Source organism: Stegostoma tigrinum, chromosome 47, assembly GCF_030684315.1.
Source record: "Stegostoma tigrinum isolate sSteTig4 chromosome 47, sSteTig4.hap1, whole genome shotgun sequence".
NCBI lineage: Eukaryota > Metazoa > Chordata > Chondrichthyes > Orectolobiformes > Stegostomatidae > Stegostoma > Stegostoma tigrinum.
The window spans coordinates 6158550-6182098 of NC_081400.1; the positions used below are offsets into that span (position 1 = coordinate 6158550).

At 61.0% G+C, this 23549-nt stretch overlaps 1 protein-coding gene across 1 annotated transcript in view; it reads left to right on the forward strand.

The window, feature by feature from the left end:
• The window catches only part of LOC125449697 (uncharacterized), an 80107-nt gene extending 63812 nt beyond the window's left edge, over positions 1–16295 (forward strand). Inside the window, exons 8-11 of the mRNA XM_059642983.1 lie at positions 5530–5595; positions 7597–7656; positions 12725–13239; positions 15219–16295. Of these exons, the coding sequence (XP_059498966.1) occupies positions 5530–5595; positions 7597–7656; positions 12725–12846 (248 nt within the window). The 3' untranslated portion in view covers positions 12847–13239; positions 15219–16295. The remainder of the gene's footprint in view (positions 1–5529; positions 5596–7596; positions 7657–12724; positions 13240–15218) is intronic.
• The last annotated feature ends 7254 nt before the right edge of the window (positions 16296–23549 follow it).

Here is a 23549-nt window from a genome sequence, read left to right on the forward strand (position 1 = left end):
TCACTTTCTCCATCACTCTCTCACTCACACTCCCCCCATCGCTCTCTCACTCACTTTCTCCCCCATCGCTCTCTCACTCACTCTCCTCCCCATCGCTCTCTCACTCACTCTCTCCCCAACCCTCTCTCACTCACTCCCTCCCCCTCCATCGCTCTCTCACTCACTCCCTCTACCATCACTCTTCACTCACTCCCCCTTCCGTTGCTCTCTCACTCACTCTCTCCCCAACCCTCTCTCACTCACTCCCTCCCCCTCCATCGCTCTCTCACTCACTCCCTCTACCATCACTCTTCACTCACTCCCCCTTCCGTTGCTCTCTCACTCACTCCCTGCCCCCCATTCCACATCGTTCTCTAACTCGCTGTCTCCCCCCATCGCTCTTTCACTCACTTTCCCCCTCCCCCCATCGTGCTCTCACTTGTTCACTCTCCCCATCACTCTCTCATTCACTCTCTTCCCCTCCATCGCTCTCTCACTCACTCTCTCCCCCCATCGCTCTCTCACTCACTCTCTCCCCCCATCGCTCTCTCACTCACTCGCTCCCCCATCGCTCTTTCACTCACTCTCTCCCCCCACAACGCTCTCTCACTCACTCTCTCCCCCCATCACTCTCTCACTCACTCTCTCCCCCCACAACGCTCTCTCACTCACTCTCTCCCCCATCGCTCTCTCACTCACTCTCCTCCCCATCACTCTCTCACTCACTCTCTCTCCCCCATCGCTCTGTCACTCTCTCTCCACATCACTCTTTCACTCACTTTCCCCCTCCCCCCATCGCACTCTCACTTGTTCACTCCCCCCCATCGCTCTCTCACTCATTCTCTCCCCCCATGACTCTCTTACTCAGTCTCTCCCCCCCATCGCTCTCACACTCACTCTCTCCCTCCCAACACTCTCTCATTCACTCTCCCCCCCATCGCGCTCTCACTCCTTCTCTCCCCCATCGCTCTTTCACTCACTCCCTCCACTCCCATTGATCGCGCACTCACTCCCTTCACCCCCATCGCTCTCTCACTCCCTTTCTCCCCTCCATCACTCTCTCACTCACTCTCCCCCCCATCGCTCTCTCACTCCCTTTCTCCCCTCCATCACTCTCTCACTCACTCTCCCCCCCATCACTCTCTCACTCCCTTTCTCCCCTCCATCACTCTCTCACTCACTCCTTCACCCCCATCGCTCTCTCACTCCCTTTCTCCCCTCCATCACTCTCTCACTCACTTCTTCACCCCCATCGCTCTCTCACTCACTCTCCCCCCCATCGCTCTCTCACTCACTCACTTACCCCGTCTCTCTCTCTCTCTCTCTCTCTCCGCCCAGCCTTTCCACACATTTGCCTGTCGGTCACCCTCTCTCTCCATATCTCTCTCTCTTGCTCCCGGGCTCCGTGTCACCTTCTCTCCATCCCCCATCGCCCCCTGCCCACCCCACCCCGGCAGCACGGCCCTCCCCCGGTACTAATAGTCCCCACCCCACCCCGGGGTTGGGAGGGGGTGTGCGGGGGGTGGGGGAGGGCGAGGGCTGTCAGAGCCTGAGCGTGGAGAAGGGGACCTTCGCTGCATTTTGAGGCCTCAGTCTGAGCCTGGGGGGTAGGAGGCAGGTTTACATTTCACCGCCCTCCCCCACCACACCCCCACCCCAGGGTGGCGGAGTGGGGGGGGCCTGGATTAAGACAAACTAGGGCCAAGATACTGAGCCCTTTCAGTGTTCCATGTCATATCGCTCTCCCTCTGGTGAAGCGAATCGCTCAAGAAATTGAAGCATGAAATTAGATTTAATGATATCTGACATCTTCAGCAGTTTACAAAAGCCTACCCCCCACCACCACCACCGCCCCCCCCACCCCCCGGCCAGCCAGGTGTCTCCTGGGTGAATATCCCCCCCCCCCCCCCCAATTTCGTCCCCCGCCCACCCGCCCTCGCCGACACTCTGCGATCCACAGTCATGTTCAGGCCTGTCAGCGAATGAAAAGTGTGTCTTAAAGTGGTTTAGTTTGTCGGGGTGCGGGCCCAGAATTTATTGCACTACCCCCGCCCCCCCCATCCCACACTGTCTTGAACCACTGCTGTTCCCCCCCCCAACCCCACTGACTCCCACCGTCTGGTGTGGGGTCACAGCGCCCCTTAGGGAGGGGGGTCCCAGGATTTTGATCCTGAAGGAGCAGCCGATATATTTCCAAGTCGGGATGGTGTTGATGGGGGGGGGGTCTCGGGAAGGGCTGGTGTCCCCCTGTACCTGCTGACCCTTGCGCCCCACCCCCCCAGCTCCAGGGGGTAGAGGTCCTGACTTGGGGGAGACGCTGTAGACGGTACACACTGCTGCGACTGAGCGTCGGGGGGGGTGGGGGGGGGGGGGCTCGTGGATATGGTGCCAATCCAATGTTTGGGGGGTGGGGGGGGGGGAGCTGCTCTGTCCCTGGGCGGTGTCAAGCTTCTCGAGGGTTTGTCAGAGCTGCCCCCACCCGGGGCAAGTGGGGTGGGGGGGGTCGGTATTCCCTCATACTCCTGCCTTGTCGATGGTGAGACAGGGGCTTTGGGAGGAGTCGGGACGGGAGTTACTCGCTGCAGGATTCCCAGCCTCTGACCTGCTCTTGTAGCCCCCCCACCCCCGACCGTATCGATATGGGGCAGGGGTCTGGGTCAGTTTCTGGTCAATGGTAACCCCCAGGATGGTGATATTGAGGGGGTGGGGGGGTTACAGAGATGGGGACACCATTGAACGTCAAGGTGGGGGCGGGGGGGTGGTGGCTGCGCTCAGGCAAATAGGCCGCTTTGGCCTCTCAGGGGCCGGGCCACTCAGGGTAATATGGACGTGTGCAAAGTTAGAGGCTCCTGTCTGAGAAACAGAATTGAATTTGAATTCAGAAGACAACACGGTGCGGGGCTGGACGGACGCAGCAGGCCGGGCAGCATCGGAGGCTGACGTTTCGGGCCTAGGCCCTTCATCCTAACCCTAACCCTAGAGCAGGCCCGAAACGTCAGCCTCCGATGCTGCCCGGCCTGCTGCGTCCGTCCAGCCCCTCACCGTGTTATCCCGGATTCTCCAGCTCCTACGATCCCTAAATTTGAAATAAATTAGCTTCACTGTCACGTGGGGGGATTTATAAACTTGACGATAACATTGTGGATACAAAAGATTCATGAGTATAAATTCTGACGTTGGGGGGAATAAAATATATTAGAAATGTTAAGAAATTTAAATTCCACTGACCCTACAAAACGACAAAAACATCGCAATAAATTTTTAAAAAATCACGTTCGGAATAACTTCCACGACAAGACAGTGCAAAGAACATAATAAGTTTAAGGCGGACGAGAGCCCCAAGTTAATGTTCTCATTGTGGGTCGGCACCGGGTTAGATTACAGACACATGAGAGACGGCAGCTGGCAAGCCCAGGCCTGTCGGGAGAACCGGTTCGACTAGGCCTCAAAACCGGCAGCCAACCTGCTCTCCCCCCTCGACCTTCGACCTCCCGGCGGCAGGGTTGGGGTGTCCATTTCACGGACCCCCGGGGCTCGAAGGGCCTGACCCAACACCACCCCCCCCCCCCCACCCCGTTCAAATCCAGGGCCATACCCGCCAGGAAGGGAGACTGCCTCGCGGAGCCACAGACACACTGAGGCTGTGCTGAGGAACCCCAGGGCCAATGGAAGGGCGTGAGAAACATTGACTGATTTTTATTTTGGGGCGAGGTGTGGGTGAAATGTAGGGGTGGCGAGGCGATCTATTTCCTTCCGTGAGGAAGAATGGCTCTGGCTGCAGAGGGAGCGCGGCAAAGACTGAATCTTGAGGCCCAATTAGGTTCAGAGACAGTAGGAAGGGTCTAGGCCCGAAATGTCGGCCTTCCCGTTCCTCCTCCTCGTCATCGAGGGCAACGGAGAGAGCCTGGGCCTACATTCGCTCACATTTGAATGCAAGATCTGACTGAGACGTGCAAAGTCCAAACAGAATCGGATGCTGGGTGGATGTTTTAGACTCTAACTGGGGTCGCGGGATTGGAGGGGGTGGGTGGGGAGGAACCCCACTGCACCAAACCCCACCCCCGCCACTTCGCCCAACCTCGCCGCCGGGAGGTCGAAGGTCAGAGTTGAAGGGGAGAGCAGGTTGGCTGCCGGTTTGAGGCCTAGTTGAACTGGTTCTCCCTACAGGGGGAGGGGTAGGAGCGGGATGAGGAAATATTTCTTCGCTTCTCGGGGGAGACGATGGCCTAGTGGTATTATCACTGGACTGTTAGCCTAGAGACCCGGACAACATTCGGGGGGGGGGGGGGGGCGACCCCGGTTCGAATCCCACCACGGGAGACGGTGGAATCCGAATTAAAGAAAAATGTCTGGAATGAAGAATCTAATGTTGACCATGAATCCATTGCCTGGAAAAACCCATCTGGTTGACTCATGCCCTTTAGGGAAGAAAACTGCCATCCTTACCTGGCCTGGGCCTACATGTGACTCCAGACCCACTCACAGCAATGTGGTTGACTCTGAACTGCCCCTCTGGGGCAATTAGGGATGGGGCAACAAATGCTAGGCCCTGCCAGAGACGCCCTCATTCCGTGGATGAATAATGGAGGAAGGAAAATCTCAGAGGGTGGTCGGTTTGTGGAACTCAGTCCCACGGCTGGTTGGGCCAATGAGTATAGTCAGGGAAAGACAGTTCGCAGCTTCTTAGGGCCTGTGCTGACGCCAAGCCCAGCCCTCTAGGCCCGAACGCCAATGGGGTGGGCAGGCGGGGGTTTTTGGCCTAGTTCCAGGTGCTGTGGTGGTGGAGGGGGCAAGGGGAGAGAGAGTAAAGGTGAGGCCCTCTTCCCCAACTGGAGGTCGAAGGTCGAGCAGGTTGGCTGCCAGTTTGAGGCCTAGTTGAACCGGTTCTCCCTACAGGCCTGGGCTTGCCAGCTGCTGACCCTCATGTGTCTGTAATCTAACCCGGTGCCAACTCACATTAACTTGATGCTCATTTCCTTTTAACTTTGAAGCATCTGTTCGAGGCCAAGGATGTGATAGAACTCTCGTCAAATTTCGTGACAGGGCCCTTAATGGACGCTGGGCCGATTTAAATGGGGATAGTGGGGGTGAGGGGGTAGTCGGTGATGGTAACGTCAAGTGGGGGGTGGCGTAGAACGATGGCTAGATTCTCTCTCTCTTGTCGGAGATGCCACTTGCCAGGCCGAGCCTGGACGCCACCTTGCGTTGACGCAGCCCCCTCTGACGCAGTGGAGCATCCCAAGATGTCGCGGGGTGGGGTGCTGAAGAGGCGACGGGCCCTGCTGGAGAGTTTGGACAGGCACCACTCTGCCCCTCGAGCCTAGCCCCAGCCCACCAAAGGCCTGTATCGGCCTACCGGGGCCCCGCGCCTCCCTCGCGATCAGGGCCGCTCGGGCTCGGATCACATCAGCCGGGAGAGGGGCCCTAGCGTTTCGGGTTCGTGCGTGGCGTTCCGCGCGGGATTTTCCGGCTGTATCCTGGCGCAGGGCGAGCGTTTGAGGACTATTTATCGATCTGTCCCTCTCTCTCTCTCTCTCTTTCCGTCCACAGCGATCCCGCGCCAAGGGGCACAGGGGCGATGCCAACGTCTTCGGGTATCCGTGTGCTGCGAGCCGAGTGAGTGCCATGTCGCAAACCCACCCCCATGCCCCCCCCCCGCGCCCACCTTTCGATTGGGTTTCAGCTCCTGGGCTCTGTCTCAGACTAACGCTGTTCCCTCCACCACCCACCCCCTCCACCCACCTCCCCGCCGCCCCGAGGTCTCCCAGGATGTCCCAGAATTCGCCTGCCGTCCCACGGGACGCTGCGTTTACGTAGCGCCTCTCGCGGCGCGATCCACAACACGGAGTGTGAGGGGGGAGTGTCGGTTGGGGGTGGGGGTGGTGGTGGGACGCGTGAGAGCCTGGACGTCAACCCAGCCACCCCCCCAACCCCGCCAACGACCAAAATGGGAGACCGTGTAGAGGGCAGGATCCCTTCAGCACGGGGGGGATGTACCAGAGGCAGCTGGAGAGGATAGGGAGGGGCGGAGGGAGGGGGACTTTCCCCACCCATCAACCCCACCCACCAGCCCGATCCAATGGTGAAGCGATGGGATTTGGGGGAACGCTCAAAGGGCTGGGATTGGAGCAGATCACAGATCTCAGAGCGGGGGTGACAGAGATAGGGAGGGGGTGTAGGGGGCGGGAGGGGGTGTAGGGGGCTGGAGGGGGTGACAGAGATAGGGAGGGGGTGTACGGGGGTTGGAGGGGGTGACAGCGATAGGGAGGGGATGTAGGGGACAGGAGGGGGTGACAGAGACAGGGAGGGGGTGTACGGGGGTTGGAGGGGGTGACGGAGATAGGGAGGGGGTGTAGGCGGCTGGAGGGGTGACAGAGATAGTGAGGGGGTGTAGGGGGATGGAGGGGGTGACAGAGATAGGGAGGGGGTGTCGGGGTTGGAGGGGGTGACAGAGATAGGGAGGGGGGTGTCGGGGTTGGAGAGGGTGACAGAGACAGGGAGGGGGTGTAGGGGGATGGATGGGGTGACAGAGTAAGGGAGGGGGCGTAGGGGGATGGAGGGGGTGACAGAGATAGGGAGGGGGTGTAGGGGGCTGGAGGGGGTGACAGAGATAGGGAGGGTGTGTAGGGGGATGGATGGGGTGACAGAGTAAGGGAGGGGGTGTAGGGGCTGGAGGGGGTGACAGAGATAGGGAGGGGGTGTAGGGGGATGGAGGGGGTGACAGAGATAGGGAGGGGGTGTAGGGGACAGGAGGGGGTGACAGAGATAGGGAGGGGGTGTAGGGGACTGGAGGGGGTGACAGAGATAGTGAGGGGGTGTAGGGGGATGGAGGGGGTGACAGAGATAGGGAGGGGGTGTAGGGGGCTGGAGGGGGTGACAGTGATAGGGAGGGGTGTAGCGGACAGTAGGGGGTGACAGAGACAGGGAGGGGGTGTAGGGGGCGGGGAGGGGGGTGTAGGGGGCTGGAGGGGGTGTAGGGGACAGGAGGGGGTGACAGAGACAGGGAGGGGGTGTACGTGGGTTGGAGGGGGTGACAGAGATAGGGAGGGGGTGTAGGGGGACGGAGGGGGTGACAGAGATAGGGAGCGGGTGTAGGGGGATGGAGGGGTGACAGAGATAGGGAGGGGGTGTAGGGGGATGGAGGGGGTGACAGAGATAGGGAGGGGGTGTAGGGGACAGGAGGGGGTGACAGAGATAGGGAGGGGGTGTAGGGGGATGGAGAGGGTGACAGAGATAGGGAGGGGGTGTCGGGGTTGGAGGGGGTGACAGAGATAGGGAGGGGGGCAGTTGCAGTGTTAGCTTGGCTGACTTCCTGATCGATTCCAGAAGCTTCTGTCTCTCCCTGTCTCTGTCTCGTTCCCCCTCTCCCGGGGGCGAAGCCGCTTTTCGCGCCGGCCGCCTACTTTTGGCCCAAAAATTCAGAGCCAGGCTGTAGGCCCGGAAACAGGCCCGGACTGTGGTGGTGGATTGGTCGGGGTTGGGGGGTGGGGTGGGGGGAGCGTTGTCGGTGACACGGACCCTGGCGCCGAGGGGGGTCAGGATTTTGAAGGGAAGGGTCACGGTGACGGAGATAAGTCGTTAATGGCGCCCCCCACCCCTCTCGATTTCTCATTCCAGCCCTGAAGCCAACGACGGCGAAGGCTCAGAGACCCTGGACCGAGGAGGGGGTACAGCGAGGTAATGGCACCCAACTCCCCCCCACCCGCCACGATCGTCTCCAAGAGCCCCCTCCCCTTCACGCCCCGACGAGGCCTACGTGAACGCGTAGAGCTTTCCGGAAACCCGAGCTGGCCCCGAGGCGGCCAATCGGCCTCTGAGTCCCGGGGTTGACCGCCTCGTGGCCACAAAGAAACGAGGAAGGGCTCCCCCCACCCCCGCCGCAAACAGGAGCGGCAAGGGGTGGGGGTGGGGGGGTGCGCACTGGCGAGAGCCTGGCACATCTTGCCCTCCTGGAACCCCCTCCCCGGCAGAGCCAAACCCACCGCAACCCCCTGCCCTTTGGGGTTGGCGTCCATGATGCCTCATTTCTGGGGCCTAGTCACAGCAGGCCCAGATTTCGGCCCCCAGTGCAGTAGCGCGCCCGTTACTCAGGGCCAGAAACACCGGGCCCTCCCCACCCTAATTTCCTGTGGTGGGGGGGCAGTTAAGAGTCCCCAACGTCCGCTGTTGGTCTGGAGTTACGTGTGTGGGTCTTTCCAGCAACAGACTCATGGTCACCCCCACACTTCTAATTTCTTTTTATCCCCCTCCATATTGGTGGGATGGGGGGGCATCCCAGTATTGACTTTCCCATCCGTAATTGCCCCAGAAGGAGGTTAAGCGTCAACCACATTTTCTGTGGGTCTGGAGTCACATGTAGGCCCAGACCAGGTCAGGATGGCAGTTTCCTTCCCTAAAGGGCATTAGCGAAGCGGACGGGAGTTTTCCGACAATTGACGCTGGATTCACGGTCGTCGTTAGACTCTTAATTCCGGAAACCCGAGCTGGCCCCGAGGCGGCCAATCGGCCTCTGAGTCCTGGGGTTGACCACCTCGTGGCCACAAAGAAACGAGGAAGGGCTCCCCCCACCCCCGCCGCAAACAGGAGCGGTGAGGGGTGGGGGTGGGGGGGTGCGCACTGGCGAGAGTCTGGCACATCTTGCCCTCCTGGAACCCCCTCCCCGGCAGAGCCAAACCCCCCCCCCCCCCCACCCCGTTTTCGAACCCGGGACTGACGATCCAGCGGTGGCAGTGTTAGCCTCTTGGCCTCTGGTCTGGTTCTTCCGAGAGCATCGAGCGGGGAGCAAATGAAAGGGGCTGGGAATCGGGGGTTGGGTTGGGGGGGCAGTGGGGGGTGCGAGGCTAACAAGGGCCACTCGCCTCCGGCTCCCTCCCTCCCTCCCCGGGACACGGCTCTCCCCATCCCACTCCCCCCCCCCCCCGCCGCACCGATCGATTGATCTCGGGCCTAGCTTACGTGACTCTCCCTCCTCGCTCCCAATAAATTCCGGGCCCTTCCAATCGGTCGGGATAGGAGGCTTGGCGCTAGGCCCCGAAGCCTTGGGGGAGGTGGGAGGCGATGGTGTTGGCGGGGTGGGGGGGTGCAGTGGAGGGCGGAGATCTGCCCTCCTTCTCCAGCCTGGGCCTACACGTGACTCCAGGCCCCACAGCGATGGGGCTGATGCTTAACGGCCCTCAGAAATGAGCGCCGAGCAAGACGCCTGGTTTGGAGGGGCATTACAGATGCTGGGAGGGTGGGTCGGGGAGGGGGTACTGTCGGCTCCTGACCCCTCCTCCACATCCAGGCCAGTGATGGTGTTCGCAAAACAGTCGCCGCTTGGGAATAGCCTGGAGTGAGTCTGCAGGGTCTTGGGGTTTCTTTCATAAACGGGGTTGGGGAGATAGAATTGAAGGCTGCGCTGTCGGAGGGTCAGTGCTGTGGGAGCGGGCGCTGTCGGAGGGTCAGTGCTGAGGGAGGGGGTGCTGTCGGAGGGTCAGTGCTGAGGGAGCGGGCGCTGTCGGAGGGTCAGTGCTGAGGGAGGGGGTGCTGTCGGAGGGTCAGTGCTGAGGGAGCGGGCGCTGTCGGAGGGTCAGTGCTGAGGGAGCGGGCACTGTCGGAGGGTCAGCGCTGAGGGAGCGGGCACTGTCGGAGGGTCAGTGCCGAGGGAGCGGGCGCTGTCGGAGGGTCAGTGCTGAGGGAGCGGGCGCTGTGGGAGGGTCAGCGCTGAGGGAGCGGGCGCTGTGGGAGGGTCAGCGCTGAGGGAGCGGGTGCTGTCGGAGGGTCAGTGCTGAGGGTGCGGGTGCTGTCGGAGGGTCAGTGCTGAGGGAGCGGGTGCTGTCGGAGGGTGCTGTCGGAGGGTCAGTGCTGAGGGAGCGGGTGCTGTCGGAGGGTCAGTGCTGAGGGAGCGGGTGCTGTCGGAGGGTCAGTGCGGAGGGAGCGGGTGCTGTCGGAGGGTCAGTGCTGAGGGAGCGGGTGCTGTCGGAGGGTCAGTGCGGAGGGAGCGGGTGCTGTCGGAGGGTCAGCGCTGAGGGAGTGGGCGCTGTCAGAGGGTCAGTGCTGAGGGAGCGGGCCCTGTCGGAGGGTCAGTGCTGAGGGAGCGGGCGCTGTCGGAGGGTCAGTGCTGAGGGAGCGGGCGCTGTCGGAGGGTCAGCGCTGAGGGAGCGGGCGCTGTCGGAGGGTCAGTGCTGAGGGAGCGGGGCACTGTCGGAGGGTCAGTGCTGAGGGAGCGGGCACTGTCGGAGGGTCAGTGCTGAGGGAGCGGGCGCTGTCGGAGGGTCAGCGCTGAGGGAGCGGGCGCTGTCGGAGGGTCAGTGCTGAGGGAGCGGGGCACTGTCGGAGGGTCAGTGCTGAGGGAGCGGGCGCTGTCGGAGGGTCAGCGCTGAGGGAGCGGGCGCTGTCGGAGGGTCAGTGCTGAGGGAGCGGGGCACTGTCGGAGGGTCAGTGCTGAGGGAGCGGGCACTGTCGGAGGGTCAGCGCTGAGGGAGCGGGCACTGTCGGAGGGTCAGTGCTGAGGGAGCGGGCACTGTCGGAGGGTCAGTGCTGAGGGAGCGGGCGCTGTCGGAGGGTCAGCGCTGAGGGAGCGGGCGCTGTCGGAGGGTCAGTGCTGAGGGAGCGGGGCACTGTCGGAGGGTCAGTGCTGAGGGAGCGGGCACTGTCGGAGGGTCAGTGCTGAGGGAGCAGGCCCTGTCGGAGGGTCAGTGCTGAGGGAGCGGGCCCTGTCGGAGGGTCAGTGCTGAGGGAGCGGGCGCTGTCGGAGGGTCAGTGCTGAGGGAGCGGGCGCTGTCGGAGGGTCAGTGCTGAGGGACCGGGCGCAGTCGGAGGGTCAGTGCTGAGGGAGTGGGCGCTGTCGGAGGGTCAGTGCTGAGGGAGCAGGCCCTGTCGGAGGGTCAGTGCTGAGGGAGCGGGCCCTGTCGGAGGGTCAGTGCTGAGGGAGCGGGCGCTGTCGGAGGGTCAGTGCTGAGGGACCGGGCGCAGTCGGAGGGTCAGTGCCGAGGGAGCGGGCGCTGTCGGAGGGTCAGTGCTGAGGGAGCGGGCGCTGTGGGAGGGTCAGCGCTGAGGGAGCGGGCGCTGTCGGAGGGTCAGCGCTGAGGGAGCGGGCGCTGTGGGAGGGTCAGCGCTGAGGGAGCGGGTGCTGTGGGAGGGTCAGCGCTGAGGGAGCGGGTGCTGTCGGAGGGTCAGTGCTGAGGGAGCGGGTGCTGTCGGAGGGTGCTGTCGGAGGGTCAGTGCTGAGGGAGCGGGTGCTGTCGGAGGGTCAGTGCTGAGGGAGTGGGCGCTGTCGGAGGGTCAGCGCTGAGGGAGCGGGTGCTGTCGGAGGGTCAGTGCTGAGGGAGCGGGTGCTGTCGGAGGGTCAGTGCTGAGGGAGTGGGTGCTGTCGGAGGGTCAGTGCTGAGGGAGCGGGTGCTGTCGGAGGGTCAGTGCGGAGGGAGCGGGTGCTGTCGGAGGGTCAGTGCTGAGGGAGTGGGTGCTGTCGGAGGGTCAGTGCTGAGGGAGCGGGTGCTGTCGGAGGGTCAGTGCGGAGGGAGCGGGTGCTGTCGGAGGGTCAGTGCTGAGGGAGCGGGTGCTGTCGGAGGGTCAGCGCTGAGGGAGTGGGCGCTGTCGGAGGGTCAGTGCTGAGGGACCGGGCGCAGTCGGAGGGTCAGTGCTGAGGGAGCAGGCACTGTTGGAGGGTCAGCGCTGAGGGAGCGGGCGCTGTCAGAGGGTCAGCGCTGAGGGAGCGGGCGCTGTCGGAGGGTCAGTGCTGAGGGAGCGGGCGCTGTCGGAGGGTCAGTGCTGAGGGAGCGGGCGCTGTCGGAGGGTCAGCGCTGAGGGAGCGGGCCCTGTCGGAGGGTCAGTGCTGAGGGAGCGGGGCACTGTCGGAGGGTCAGTGCTGAGGGAGCGGGCACTGTCGGAGGGTCAGTGCTGAGGGAGCGGGCCCTGTCGGAGGGTCAGTGCTGAGGGAGCGGGCCCTGTCGGAGGGTCAGTGCTGAGGGAGCGGGCGCTGTCGGAGGGTCAGTGCTGAGGGAGCGGGCACTGTCGGAGGGTCAGTGCTGAGGGAGCGGGGCACTGTCGGAGGGTCAGTGCTGAGGGAGCGGGCACTGTCGGAGGGTCAGTGCTGAGGGAGCGGGCCCTGTCGGAGGGTCAGTGCTGAGGGAGCGGGCCCTGTCGGAGGGTCAGTGCTGAGGGAGCGGGCGCTGTCGGAGGGTCAGTGCTGAGGGAGCGGGCGCTGTCGGAGGGTCAGTGCTGAGGGACCGGGCGCAGTCGGAGGGTCAGTGCTGAGGGAGCGGGCGCTGTCGGAGGGTCAGTGCTGAGGGAGCAGGCCCTGTCGGAGGGTCAGTGCTGAGGGAGCGGGCGCTGTCGGAGGGTCAGTGCTGAGGGACCGGGCGCAGTCGGAGGGTCAGTGCTGAGGGAGCGGGTGCTGTCGGAGGGTCAGTGCTGAGGGAGCGGGCGCTGTCGGAGGGTCAGTGCCGGGGGAGTGGGTGCTGTCGGAGGGTCAGTGCTGAGGGAGTGGGCGCTGTCGGAGGGTCAGTGCTGAGGGAGCGGGCGCTGTCGGAGGGTCAGTGCTGAGGGAGCGGGCGCTGTCGGAGGGTCAGTGCTGAGGGAGTGGGCGCTGTCGGAGGGTCAGTGCTGAGGGAGCAGGCCCTGTCGGAGGGTCAGTGCTGAGGGAGCGGGCGCTGTCGGAGGGTCAGTGCTGAGGGAGCGGGTGCTGTCGGAGGGTCAGCGCTGAGGGAGCGGGCGGAGGGAGTGTGATTGACGTAACCATCTCTTCTGTGTCCCTCCCCACCATTAGACGCCTCAAAGTCGAACGTGCGAGGTCGAGCCCCCAGCCGCGAGCTCGGAGCCGGGATCTACCTGCTTTGTCTGCTCTTGACCTCAGTACCCTGGTGGTTTCAAGGTCTCCCAGGGGCCTAGGCTCCCTCACTGAAAACAGAGAGAGAGGGAGGGAGGGGGAGGTCGCCCTGGGACCCCTTCCAAAGGATCTCTGCCTATTTATTGCTGTGTATTGCGGGCGATGGAGACGTCGGAGATCTCATCGATCATCGTGGTTGAATCCAAACCAAATGGGAAGGCCCAGGCCTCAGGCCTACAGTCAACATGGAGACAAACTGTTTTTGGACTCTACTTTCGATGTCCCCCTCCCCCCTCTCTCTCTGCGGGCACAGACGTCTGATCTCGGTCCTCAGACGGTCAGCACATTTCGGACGGATGTCTGTCACTGACCAGCATGGCCGTCCCCCCTTCACCAGGATTCCTGAGGCGCCACCACCTTCCTCGGGGAGGGGGGGGGGCTCCCCCGCAAACCAGGTAGCCCCCTATACACCCTCCCTATCTCTGTCACCCCCTCCAGCCTCCTACACCCCCTCCCTATCTCTGTCACCCCCTCCAGCCTCCTACACCCCCTCCCTATCTCTGTCACCCCCTCCAGCCTCCTACACCCCCTCCCTATCTCTGTCACCCCCCCCGCCCCCTATACACCCTCCCTATCTCTGTCACCCCCCCCCTACCCTACACCCCCTCCCTATCTGTGTCACCCCCCCCTACCCTACACCCCCTCCCTATCTCTGTCACCCCCTCCAGCCCCCTACACCCCCTCCCTCCCCCTACACCCCCTCCCTATCTCTGTCACCCCCTCCAGCCCCTACACCCCCTCCCTATCTCTGTCACCCCCCCCGCCCCTATACACCCTCCCTATCTCTGTCACCCCCCTCCACCCCCTCCCTATCTCTGTCACCCCCTCCATCCCCCTACACCCCTCCCTATCTCTGTCACCCCCTCCATCCCCCTCCACCCCCTCCCTATCCCTGTCACCCCCTCCATCCCCCTACACCCCTCCCTATCTCTGTCACCCCCTCCATCCCCCTACACCCCCTCCCTATCTCTGTCACCCCCCTCCATCCCCCTACACCCCTCCCTATCTCTGTCACCCCCTCCAGCCCCTACACCCCTCCCTATCTGTCACCCCCGACGAATCTCCATGATCTCTGTCTTCTTCATGGTATTATACAGTGTCAGATCTATCCATATGGGCTTGGAGTAGGGGATGGGGTAGAGAATGTGGGGGACTCGCTCCCACGGGGAGTCTGGGGGAGAGAGTGGGTTGGGGGGGGGTGCGACCCGCTCCCCCGGAGAGTAGCAGGGGAGAGAATGTGGGGGACCCACTCCCGCGGGGAGTAGGGGAGGAGAGAAATGGGGGGGGGGGGGCGACCCGCTCCCGCAGAGAGTAGCTGGGGAGAGAATGTGGGGGACTCGCTCCCGCGGGGAGTCGGGGGGAGAGAATGTGGGGGCGACCCGCTCCCGCAGAGTGTCGCAGGGGAGACAATGTGGGGGACTCGCTCCCGCGGGGAGTAGTGGGGGAGAGAATGTGGGGGACTCATTCCCGTGGGGAGTCTGGGGGAGAGAATGTGGGGGACTCATTCCTGCGGGGAGCCTGGGGGAGAGAATGTCGGGGATTTACTTCCGTGGGGAGTAGGTGGGGTAGAGAATGTAGGAGACTCGCTTCTGCGGGGAGTAGTGGAGGAGAGAATGTGGGGTCTCGTTCCCGCGGGGAGTTGGGGTGAGAGAATGTGGGGGGGGGCTCACTCCTGTGGGGAGTCGGGGAGGAGACAATGTCGGGGGGACTCGCTCCCACGGGGAGTAGGGGATGAGAGAATGTGGGGGACTTGCTCCCGTGGGGAGAGAATGTGGGGGACTCATTCCCGTGGGGAGTCGGGGAGGAGAGAATGTGGGGGACTTGCTCCCGTGGGGGAGTCTGGGGGAGAGAATGGGTGGTGGGGGTGGGGGGACTCGCTCCCGCGGAGAGTAGCAGTGGAGAGAATGTGGGGGACTCGCTCCCGTGGGGAGTCTTGGGGAGAGAATGTGGGGGACTTGCTTCCGTGGGGAGTAAGGGCGGGGTAGAGAATGGGGTGGGACTGCTCCCGCGGAGAGTTGGGGGAGAGAATTGGGGGGACCCACTCCCATGGAGAGTGGTGGGGGGAGAGAATGTGGGGGTCTCGCTCCCGTGGGGAGTAGCAGTGGAGAGAACGTGGAGGACCTGCTCCTGTGGAGAGTGGGGGGAGAGAATGGGGGGGACTTGCTTCCGTGGGGAGTAGGGGGGGTAGAGAATGGGGTGGGACTTGCTCTCGTGGAGAGTGGGGGGAGAGAATGGGGGGGACCCGCTCCTGTGGGGAGTCGGGGGGGGGTGAGAATGTTGGGGACTTGCTCCCGCGGAGAGTAGGGGGCTGTGAATGTGGCAGATGGGCCGAATGTCCTTGTCGTGTGCTGAATTCTCCCTGTTGCTCCGCCAGGACCTCGATCCCTGGGAACCCAGAGACGCGCCGCCATCTGTTTCAGGGAGGGCCGTGTTTTGGTTGAAATTTTGCGGCCTACATCAACCCCAGCGTCGATTTCCGAACAGCTCCCAGCTGAGCTTGTCCCCGGGAGGAGAGGAGCACAGTCCTGCTACATCTCCCACAAGGCCTCAACAAAACTTTGATGCTCAGGCCTTGTGACCTTTCTGCCCACTCAAGGCCTGTGGCCTGTGGCCTTCGGTGGACTCTAAGCCTGGGAATCGTCAACCATGTGTTTGTGGGAATGACAAAGCCTTTCGGCGCAGGCCCGGATTTTGTGGGAATGACAAAGCCTTTCGGCACAGGCCCGGATTTTGTGGGAATGACAAAGCCTTTCGGCGCAGGCCCGGATTTTGTGGGAATGACAAAGCCTTTTGGCACAGGCCCGGATTTTGTGGGGAATGACAAAGCCTTTTGGCGCAGGCCCGGAGTTTGTGGGAATGACAAAGCCTTTTGGCGCAGGCCCGGATTTTGTGGGAATGACAAAGCCTTTCGGCGCAGGCCCGGATTTTGTGGGGAATGACAAAGCCTTTTGGCGCAGGCCCGGAGTTTGTGGGAATGACAAAGCCTTTTGGCACAGGCCTGGATTTTGTGGGAATGACAAAGCCTTTTGGCGCAGGCCCGGATTTTGTGGGGAATGACAAAGCCTTTTGGCACAGGCCCGGAGTTTGTGGGGAATGACAAAGCCTTTTGGCGCAGGCCCGGAGTTTGTGGGAATGACAAAGCCTTTTGGCACAGGCCCGGAGTTTGTGGGGATTGGGGGCTGATGGACTCGAGCCAGGAGGAGGGCCCACGTAAGGGAGGGCGGAATACCGGGACAGTGAATGTATTTTTAAACGTCAGTCTGGGAATATTTATTCTCCAAAATAAAACGATGGCGAAGGTCGGGAGAAGTCGGCCATTTCATCCCGAGGCTCTTTCTCCCGAGATTCTCCCCTTTCCCTCTCCCGGTTCCACCAGGAAGTTTAGCCAGAAGAAGGCGCCGCAGGATACCTAACCCCGTGCTATCCCTGTCCCGAGGATGGGGGAACAGTGTAGAGGGAGCTTTACTCTGTACCTAACCCCATGCTGTCCCTTGTCCCTGGGAGTGTTTGATGGGGGGGACAGTGTAGAGGGAGCTTTACTCTGTACCTAACCCCATGCTGTCCCTTGTCCCTGGGAGTGTTTGATGGGGGGGACAGTGTAGAGGGAGCTTTACTCTGTACCTAACCCTGTGCTGTCCCTGTCCCTGGGAGTGAACGGTGCTCCCTCTGCAACACTACAGAATGGTGCCACTGGGTGGCAGCAAAGGGCAGTATTTAAGGTTGTGTCTGGGACTGATCCCTGTGTTAATGTGACCCTGGGACAAACAGAGAGTTGGGGGGGGGGGATCAGTGTCGGAGTGGGGGAGAGGGGTGTGGGTGGGGGGGGTTAGTGTCGGAGTGGGGGTGAGGGGTGTGGGTGGGGGGGGTTAGTGTCGGAGTGGGGGAGAGGGGTGTGGGTGGGGGGGGGGTTAGTGTCGGAGTGGGGGAGAGGGGTGTGGGTGGGGGGGTTAGTGTCGGACTGGGGGAGAGGGGTGTGGGTGGGGGGGGGGTTAGTGTCGGAGTGGGGGAGAGGGGTGTGGGTGGGGGGGGAATCAGTGTCGGAGTGGGGGTGAGGGGTGTGGGTGGGGGGGGTTAGTGTCGGAGTGGGGGTGAGGGGTGTGGGTGGGGGGGTCAGTGTCGGAGTGGGGGTGAGGGTTGTGGGTGGGGGGGGGTTAGTGTCGGAGTGGGGGAGAGGGGTGTGGGTGGGGGGGTTAGTGTCGGAGTGGGGGTGAGGGGTGTGGGTGGGGGGGTTAGTGTCGGAGTGGGGGAGAGGGGTGTGGGTGGGGGGGTTAGTGTCGGAGTGGGGGAGAGGGGTGTGGGTGGGGGGGTTAGTGTTGGAGTGGGGGTGAGGGGTGTGGGTGGGGCGGTTAGTGTCGGAGTGGGGGAGAGGGGTGTGGGTGGGGGGGTTAGTGTCGGAGTGGGGGAGAGGGGTGTGGGTGGGGGGGGATCAGTGTTGGAGTGGGGGTGAGGGGTGTGGGTGGGGGGGTTAGTGTCGGAGTGGGGGAGAGGGGTGTGGGTGGGGGGGTTAGTGTCGGAGTGGGGGTGAGGGGTGTGGGTGGGGGGGTTAGTGTCGGAGTGGGGGTGAGGGGTGTGGGTGGTGGGGGGTCAGTGTCGGAGTGGGGGTGAGGGGTGTGGGTGGGGGGGGTTAGTGTCGGAGTGGGGGAGAGGGGTGTGGGTGGGGGGGGTTAGTGACGGAGTGGGGGAGAGGGGTGTGGGTGGGGGGGTTAGTGTCGGAGTGGGGGTGAGGGGTGTGGGTGGGGGGGTTAGTGTCGGAGTGGGGGTGAGGGGTGTGGGTGGGGGGGGTTAGTGTCGGAGTGGGGGTGAGGGGTGTGGATGGTGGGGGGTCAGTGTCGGAGTGGGGGTGAGGGGTGTGGGTGGGGGGGGTTAGTGTCGGAGTGGGGGAGAGGGGTGTGGGTGGGGGGGTTAGTGTCGGAGTGAGGGAGAGGGGTGTGGGTGGGGGGGGTCAGTGTCGGAGTGGGGGTGAGGGGTGTGGGTGGGGGGGTTAGTGTCGGAGTGAGGGAGAGGGGTGTGGGTGGTGGGGGTCAGTGTCGGAGTGGGGGTGAGGGGTGTGGGTGGGTGGGGTTAGTGTCGGAGTGGGGGTGAGGGGTGTGGGTGGGGGGGGGTCAGTGTCGGAGTGGGGGTGAGGGGTGTGGGTGGGGGGGGTCAGTGTCGGAGTGGGGGTGAGGGGTGTGGGTGGGGGGGGTCAGTGTCGGAATGGGGGTGAGGGGTGTGGGTGGGGGGGATCAGTGTCGGAGTGGGGGTGAGGGGTGAGGGTGGGGGGGTTAGTGTCGGAGTGGGGGTGAGGGGTGTGGGTGGGGGGGGTCAGTGTCGGAGTGGGGGTGAGGGGTGTGGGTGGGTGGGGTTAGTGTCGGAGTGGGGGTGAGGGTTGTGGGTGGGGTTAGTGTCGGAGTGGGGGTGAGGGGTGTGGGTGGGGGGGGTTAGTGTCGGAGTGGGGGTGAGGGGTGTGGGTGGGGGGGGTCAGTGTCGGAGTGGGGGTGAGGGGTGTGGGTGGGGGGGATCAGTGTCGGAGTGGGGTTGAGGGGTGTGGGTGGGGGGGGTTAGTGTCGGAGTGGGGGTGAGGGGTGTGGGTGGGGGGGTCAGTGTCGGAGTGGGGGTGAGGGGTGTGGGTGGGGTTAGTGTCGGAGTGGGGGTGTACACTCCCAGGGTCAGGGGCAGCACGGGGTTAGATACAGAGTGAAGCTCCCTCTACACTGTCCCCCATCAAACACTCCGAGGGACAGGGACAGCACGGGGTTAGATACAGAGTTAAGCTCCCTCTACACTGTCCACCCCATCAAACACTCCCAGGACAGGGACAGCACGGGGTTCGGTACCTAATCTCTATCTCGAGATCAGGGATGGGGGGGGGTGGACGGGAATTTTCAGGAAGACTCTTATTGAGTGAGAGAGCCCAGTCAGGGAGGGCAGCGGGGATTCGGAGGCGTTGAGCAGACGACTGATTGTGCTCGGAGCGTGGTTCCTGCGGATCTGACATTATTCCAGCCTCTCAATGCCCATCAAACAGCTCCGGATCGATCCCGGTCATGTATCCCTCACTCAGCGGCTCCGTCATTCCACCCTTTAATGCAGCTCAAAGCAGGGAAATGCACACTTCACACACAGATATCTGTACACTGACTGGTGTCTCTCAGTCCCCCCCTCTCTCTCTCCCAGGGAGATATCTGTACACTGACTGGTATCTCTCAGTCCCCCCTCTCTCTCAGGGAGATATCTGTACACTGACTGGTGTCTCTCAGTCCCCCCCCCTCTCTCTCTCTCAGGGAGATATCTGTACACTGACTGGTGTCTCTCAGTCCCCTCTCTCTCTCTCAGGGAGATATCTGTACACTGACTGGTGTCTCTCAGTCCCCCCCCCTCTCTCTCTCTCAGGGAGATATCTGTACACTGACTGGTGTCTCTCAGTCCCCTCTCTCTCTCCCAGGGAGATATCTGTACACTGACTGGTATCTCTCAGTCCCCCCTCTCTCTCAGGGAGATATCTGTACACTGACTGGTGTCTCTCAGTCCCCCCCCCTCTCTCTCTCTCCCAGGGAGATATCTGCACACTGACTGGTGTCTCTCAGTCCCCCCCCCCTCTCTCTCTCAGGGAGATATCTGTACACTGACTGGTGTCTCTCAGTCCCCCCCCCTCTCTCTCTCAGGGAGATATCTGTACACTGACTGGTGTCTCTCAGTCCCCTCGCACTTTCTCAGGGAGATACCTGTACACTGACTGGTGTCTCTCAGTCCCCCCTCTCTCTCAGGGAGATATCTGTACACTGACTGGTGTCTCTCAGTCCCCCCTCTCTCTCAGGGAGATATCTGTACACTGACTGGTGTCTCTCAGTACCCCCTCTCTCTCAGGGAGATATCTGTACACTGACTGGTGTCTCTCAGTTCCCCCCGTCTCTCTCTCTCAGGGAGATATCTGTACACTGACTGGTGTCTCTCAGTCCCCTTTCTCTCTCTCAGGGAGATATCTGTACACTGACTGGTGTCTCTCAATACCCCCTCTCTCTCAGGGAGATATCTGTACACTGACTGGAGTCTCTCAGTCCCCCCCCCTCTCTCTCTCTCAGGGAGATATCTGTACACTGACTGGTGTCTCTCAGTCCCCCCCTCTCTCTCTCTCAGGGAGATATCTGTACACTGACTGGTGTCTCTCAGTCCCCTCTCTCTCTCAGGGAGATATCTGTACACTGACTGGTGTCTCTCAGTACCCCCTCTCTCTCTCAGGGAGATATCTGTACACTGACTGGTGTCTCTCATTCCCCTCTCTCTCAGGGAGATATCTGTACACTGACTGGTGTCTCTCAGTCCCCTCTCTCTCTCTCAGGGAGATATCTGTACAGTGACTGGTGTCTCTCAGTCCCCTCTCTCTCTCAGGGAGATATCTGTACACTGACTGGTGTCTCTCAGTACCCCCTCTCTCTCTCAGGGAGATATCTGTACACTGACTGGTGTCTCTCATTCCCCTCTCTCTCAGGGAGATATCTGTACACTGACTGGTGTCTCTCAGTCCCCTCTCTCTCTCTCTCAGGGAGATATCTGTACACTGACTGGTGTCTCTCAGTCCCCTCTCTCTCTCAGGGAGATATCTGTACACTGACTGGTGTCTCTCAGCTCCCCCCTCTCTCTCTCAGGGAGATATCTGTACACTGACTGGTGTCTCTCAGTCCCCCCCCCCTCTCTCTCTCAGGGAGATATCTGTACACTGACTGGTGTCTCTCAGTCCCCTCTCTCTCAGGGAGATATCTGTACACTGACTGGTGTCTCTCAGTCCCCTCTCTCTCTCTCAGGGAGATATCTGTACACTGACTGGTGCCTCTCAGTCTCCCCCTCTCTCTCAGGGAGATACCTGTACACTGACTGGTGTCTCTCAGTCCCCTCTCTCTCAGGGAGATATCTGTACACTGACTGGTGTCTCTCAGTTCCCCCCCTCTCTCTCTCAGGGAGATATCTGTACACTGACTGGTGTCTCTCAGTCCCCTCTCTCTCTCTCAGGGAGATATCTGTACACTGGCTGGTGTCTCTCAGTCCCCTCTCTCTCTCTCAGGGAGATATCTGTACACTGACTGGTGTCTCTCAGTTCCCCCCCTCTCTCTCTCAGGGAGATACCTGTACACTGACTGGTGTCTCTCAGTCCCCTCTCTCTCAGGGAGATATCTGTACACTGACTGGTGTCTCTCAGTCCCCCCTCTCTCTCTCTCAGGGAGATATCTGTACACTGACTGGTGTCCCTCATTCCCCCCTCTCTCTCTCTCTCAGGGAGATATCTGTACACTGACTGGTGTCTCTCAGTCCCCTCTCTCTCTCAGGGAGATATCTGTACACTGACTGGTGTCTCTCAGTCCCCCCCCCCCTCTCTCAGGGAGATATCTGTACACTGACTGGTGTCTCTCAGTCCCCTCTCTCTCTCTCAGGGAGATATCTGTACACTGACTGGTGTCTCTCAGTCCCCCCCCCCCTCTCTCAGGGAGATATCTGTACACTGACTGGTGTCTCTCAGTCCCCTCTCTCTCTCAGGGAGCTATCTGTACACTGACTGGTGTCTCTCAGTCCCCCCCGCCTCTCTCAGGGAGATATCTGTACACTGACTGGTGTCTCTCAGTCCCCCCCCCCACTCTCTCAGGGAGATATCTGTACACTGACTGGTGTCTCTGAGTCCCCTCTCTCTCTCAGGGAGATATCTGTACACTGACTGGTGTCTCTCAGTCCCCCCCCCCTCTCTCTCTCAGGGAGATATCTGTACACTGACTGGTGTCTCTCAGTCCCCCCCTCTCTCTCTCAGGGAGATATCTGTACACTGACTGGTGTCTCTCAGTCCCCTCTCTCTCTCTCTCAGGGAGATATCTGTACACTGACTGGTGTCTCTCAGTCCCCCCTCTCTCTCTCAGGGAGATATCTGTACACTGACTGGTGTCTCTCAGTCCCCCCCCCCCTCTCTCTCTCAGGGATATATCTGTACACTGACTGGTGTCTCTCAGTCCCCCCCTCTCTCTCTCAGGGAGATATCTGTACACTGACTGGTGTCTCTCAGTCCCCTCTCTCTCTCTCTCAGGGAGATATCTGTACACTGACTGGTGTCTCTCAGTCCCCCCCTCTCTCTCTCAGGGAGATATCTGTACACTGACTGGTGTCTCTCAGTCCCCTCTCTCTCTCTCTCAGGGAGATATCTGTACACTGACTGGTGTCTCTCAGTCCCCCCTCTCTCTCTCAGGGAGATATCTGTACACTGACTGGTGTCTCTCAGTCCCCCCCCCCCTCTCTCTCTCAGGGAGATATCTGTACACTGACTGGTATCTCTCAGTCCCCTCTCTTTCTCTCTCAGGGAGTTATCTGTACACTGACTGGTGTCTCTCAGTCCCCCCTCTCTCTCTCTCAGGGAGATATCTGTACACTGACTGGTGTCTCTCATTCCCCCCCTCTCTCTCTCTCTCAGGGAGATATCTGTACACTGACTGGTGTCTCTCAGTGCCCCCCCTCTCTCTCTCTCTCTCTGTCCTGAACTATGAACAACGATTGGACTGAACCCTGAAGCATTAAGTCTGTCTCTCTCTCTCTGAAGATGTACCCAGACCTGCTGAGTTTCTCCAGTATTTTCTGTACAAATTCAGATTCCGAGCGTCTGCAGTATTTTGATATTATTGCCAAGGTTCCAGGTGTGTTTGAGTTAGCGCTGGGCTCATGCCAATTCAGCATAGGCCTCAAGCCTTTGCTGCACCGACTTCAGATTGTGGCTTTGAATAAAACTGTGACAATTTGCCAGGGGAATTTCTTAATCAGAATGAATCACTGGTTCCGATATCCCCTGCAGCTCTGTTTGTGTGCCTTTCAGGACTGACTGATGCTGAAAAAAAGCAAATTTTCAATGGTTATATCCAACAAGAACAGAATTTTTTAAAGGGCCCCTGCTCAGGCAAGCAACTCCTGAGCATCACTGAGACAAAACAGAGACGACAGTGGAGAAAGAATCAGATCGAGGGTGTTCGGCGGGGGTTTATATACAGAATAACAGATACCCCGGGAGGGAGTTACAGATGGAATCTGATCGAGGGGGTTTGTGGGGGGTTTATATATACAATAACAGATACCCCGGGAGGGAGTTACAGATGGAATCTGATCGAGGGGGTTTGGGGGGGGTTTATATACAGAAAAACAGATACCACGGGAGGGAGTTACAGACTGGAATCTGATCGAGTGTGTTTGGGGGGGGGTTTATATACAGAATAACAGATACCCCCGGGAGGGAGTTACAGACTGGAATCTGATCGAGGGGGTTCGGGGGGGTTTATATACAGAATAACAGATACCCGGGAGGGAGTTACAGACTGGAATCTGATCGAGGGGGTTCGGGGGGGGTTTATATACAGAATAACAGATACCCCCCGGGAGGGAGTTACAGACTGGAATCTGATCGAGGGGGTTCGGGTGGGTTATATACAGAATAACAGATACCCCCCGGGAGGGAGTTACAGACTGGAATCTGATCGAGGGGGTTCGGGGGGGGTTTATATACAGAATAACAGATACCCCGGGAGGGAGTTACAGACTGGAATCTGATCGAGGGGGTTCGGGGGGGTTTATATACAGAATAACAGATACCCCGGGAGGGAGTTACAGACTGGAATCTGATCGAGGGGGTTCGGGGGGGTTTATATACAGAATAACAGATACCCCGGGAGGGAGTTACAGACTGGAATCTGATCGAGGGGGTTCGGGGGGG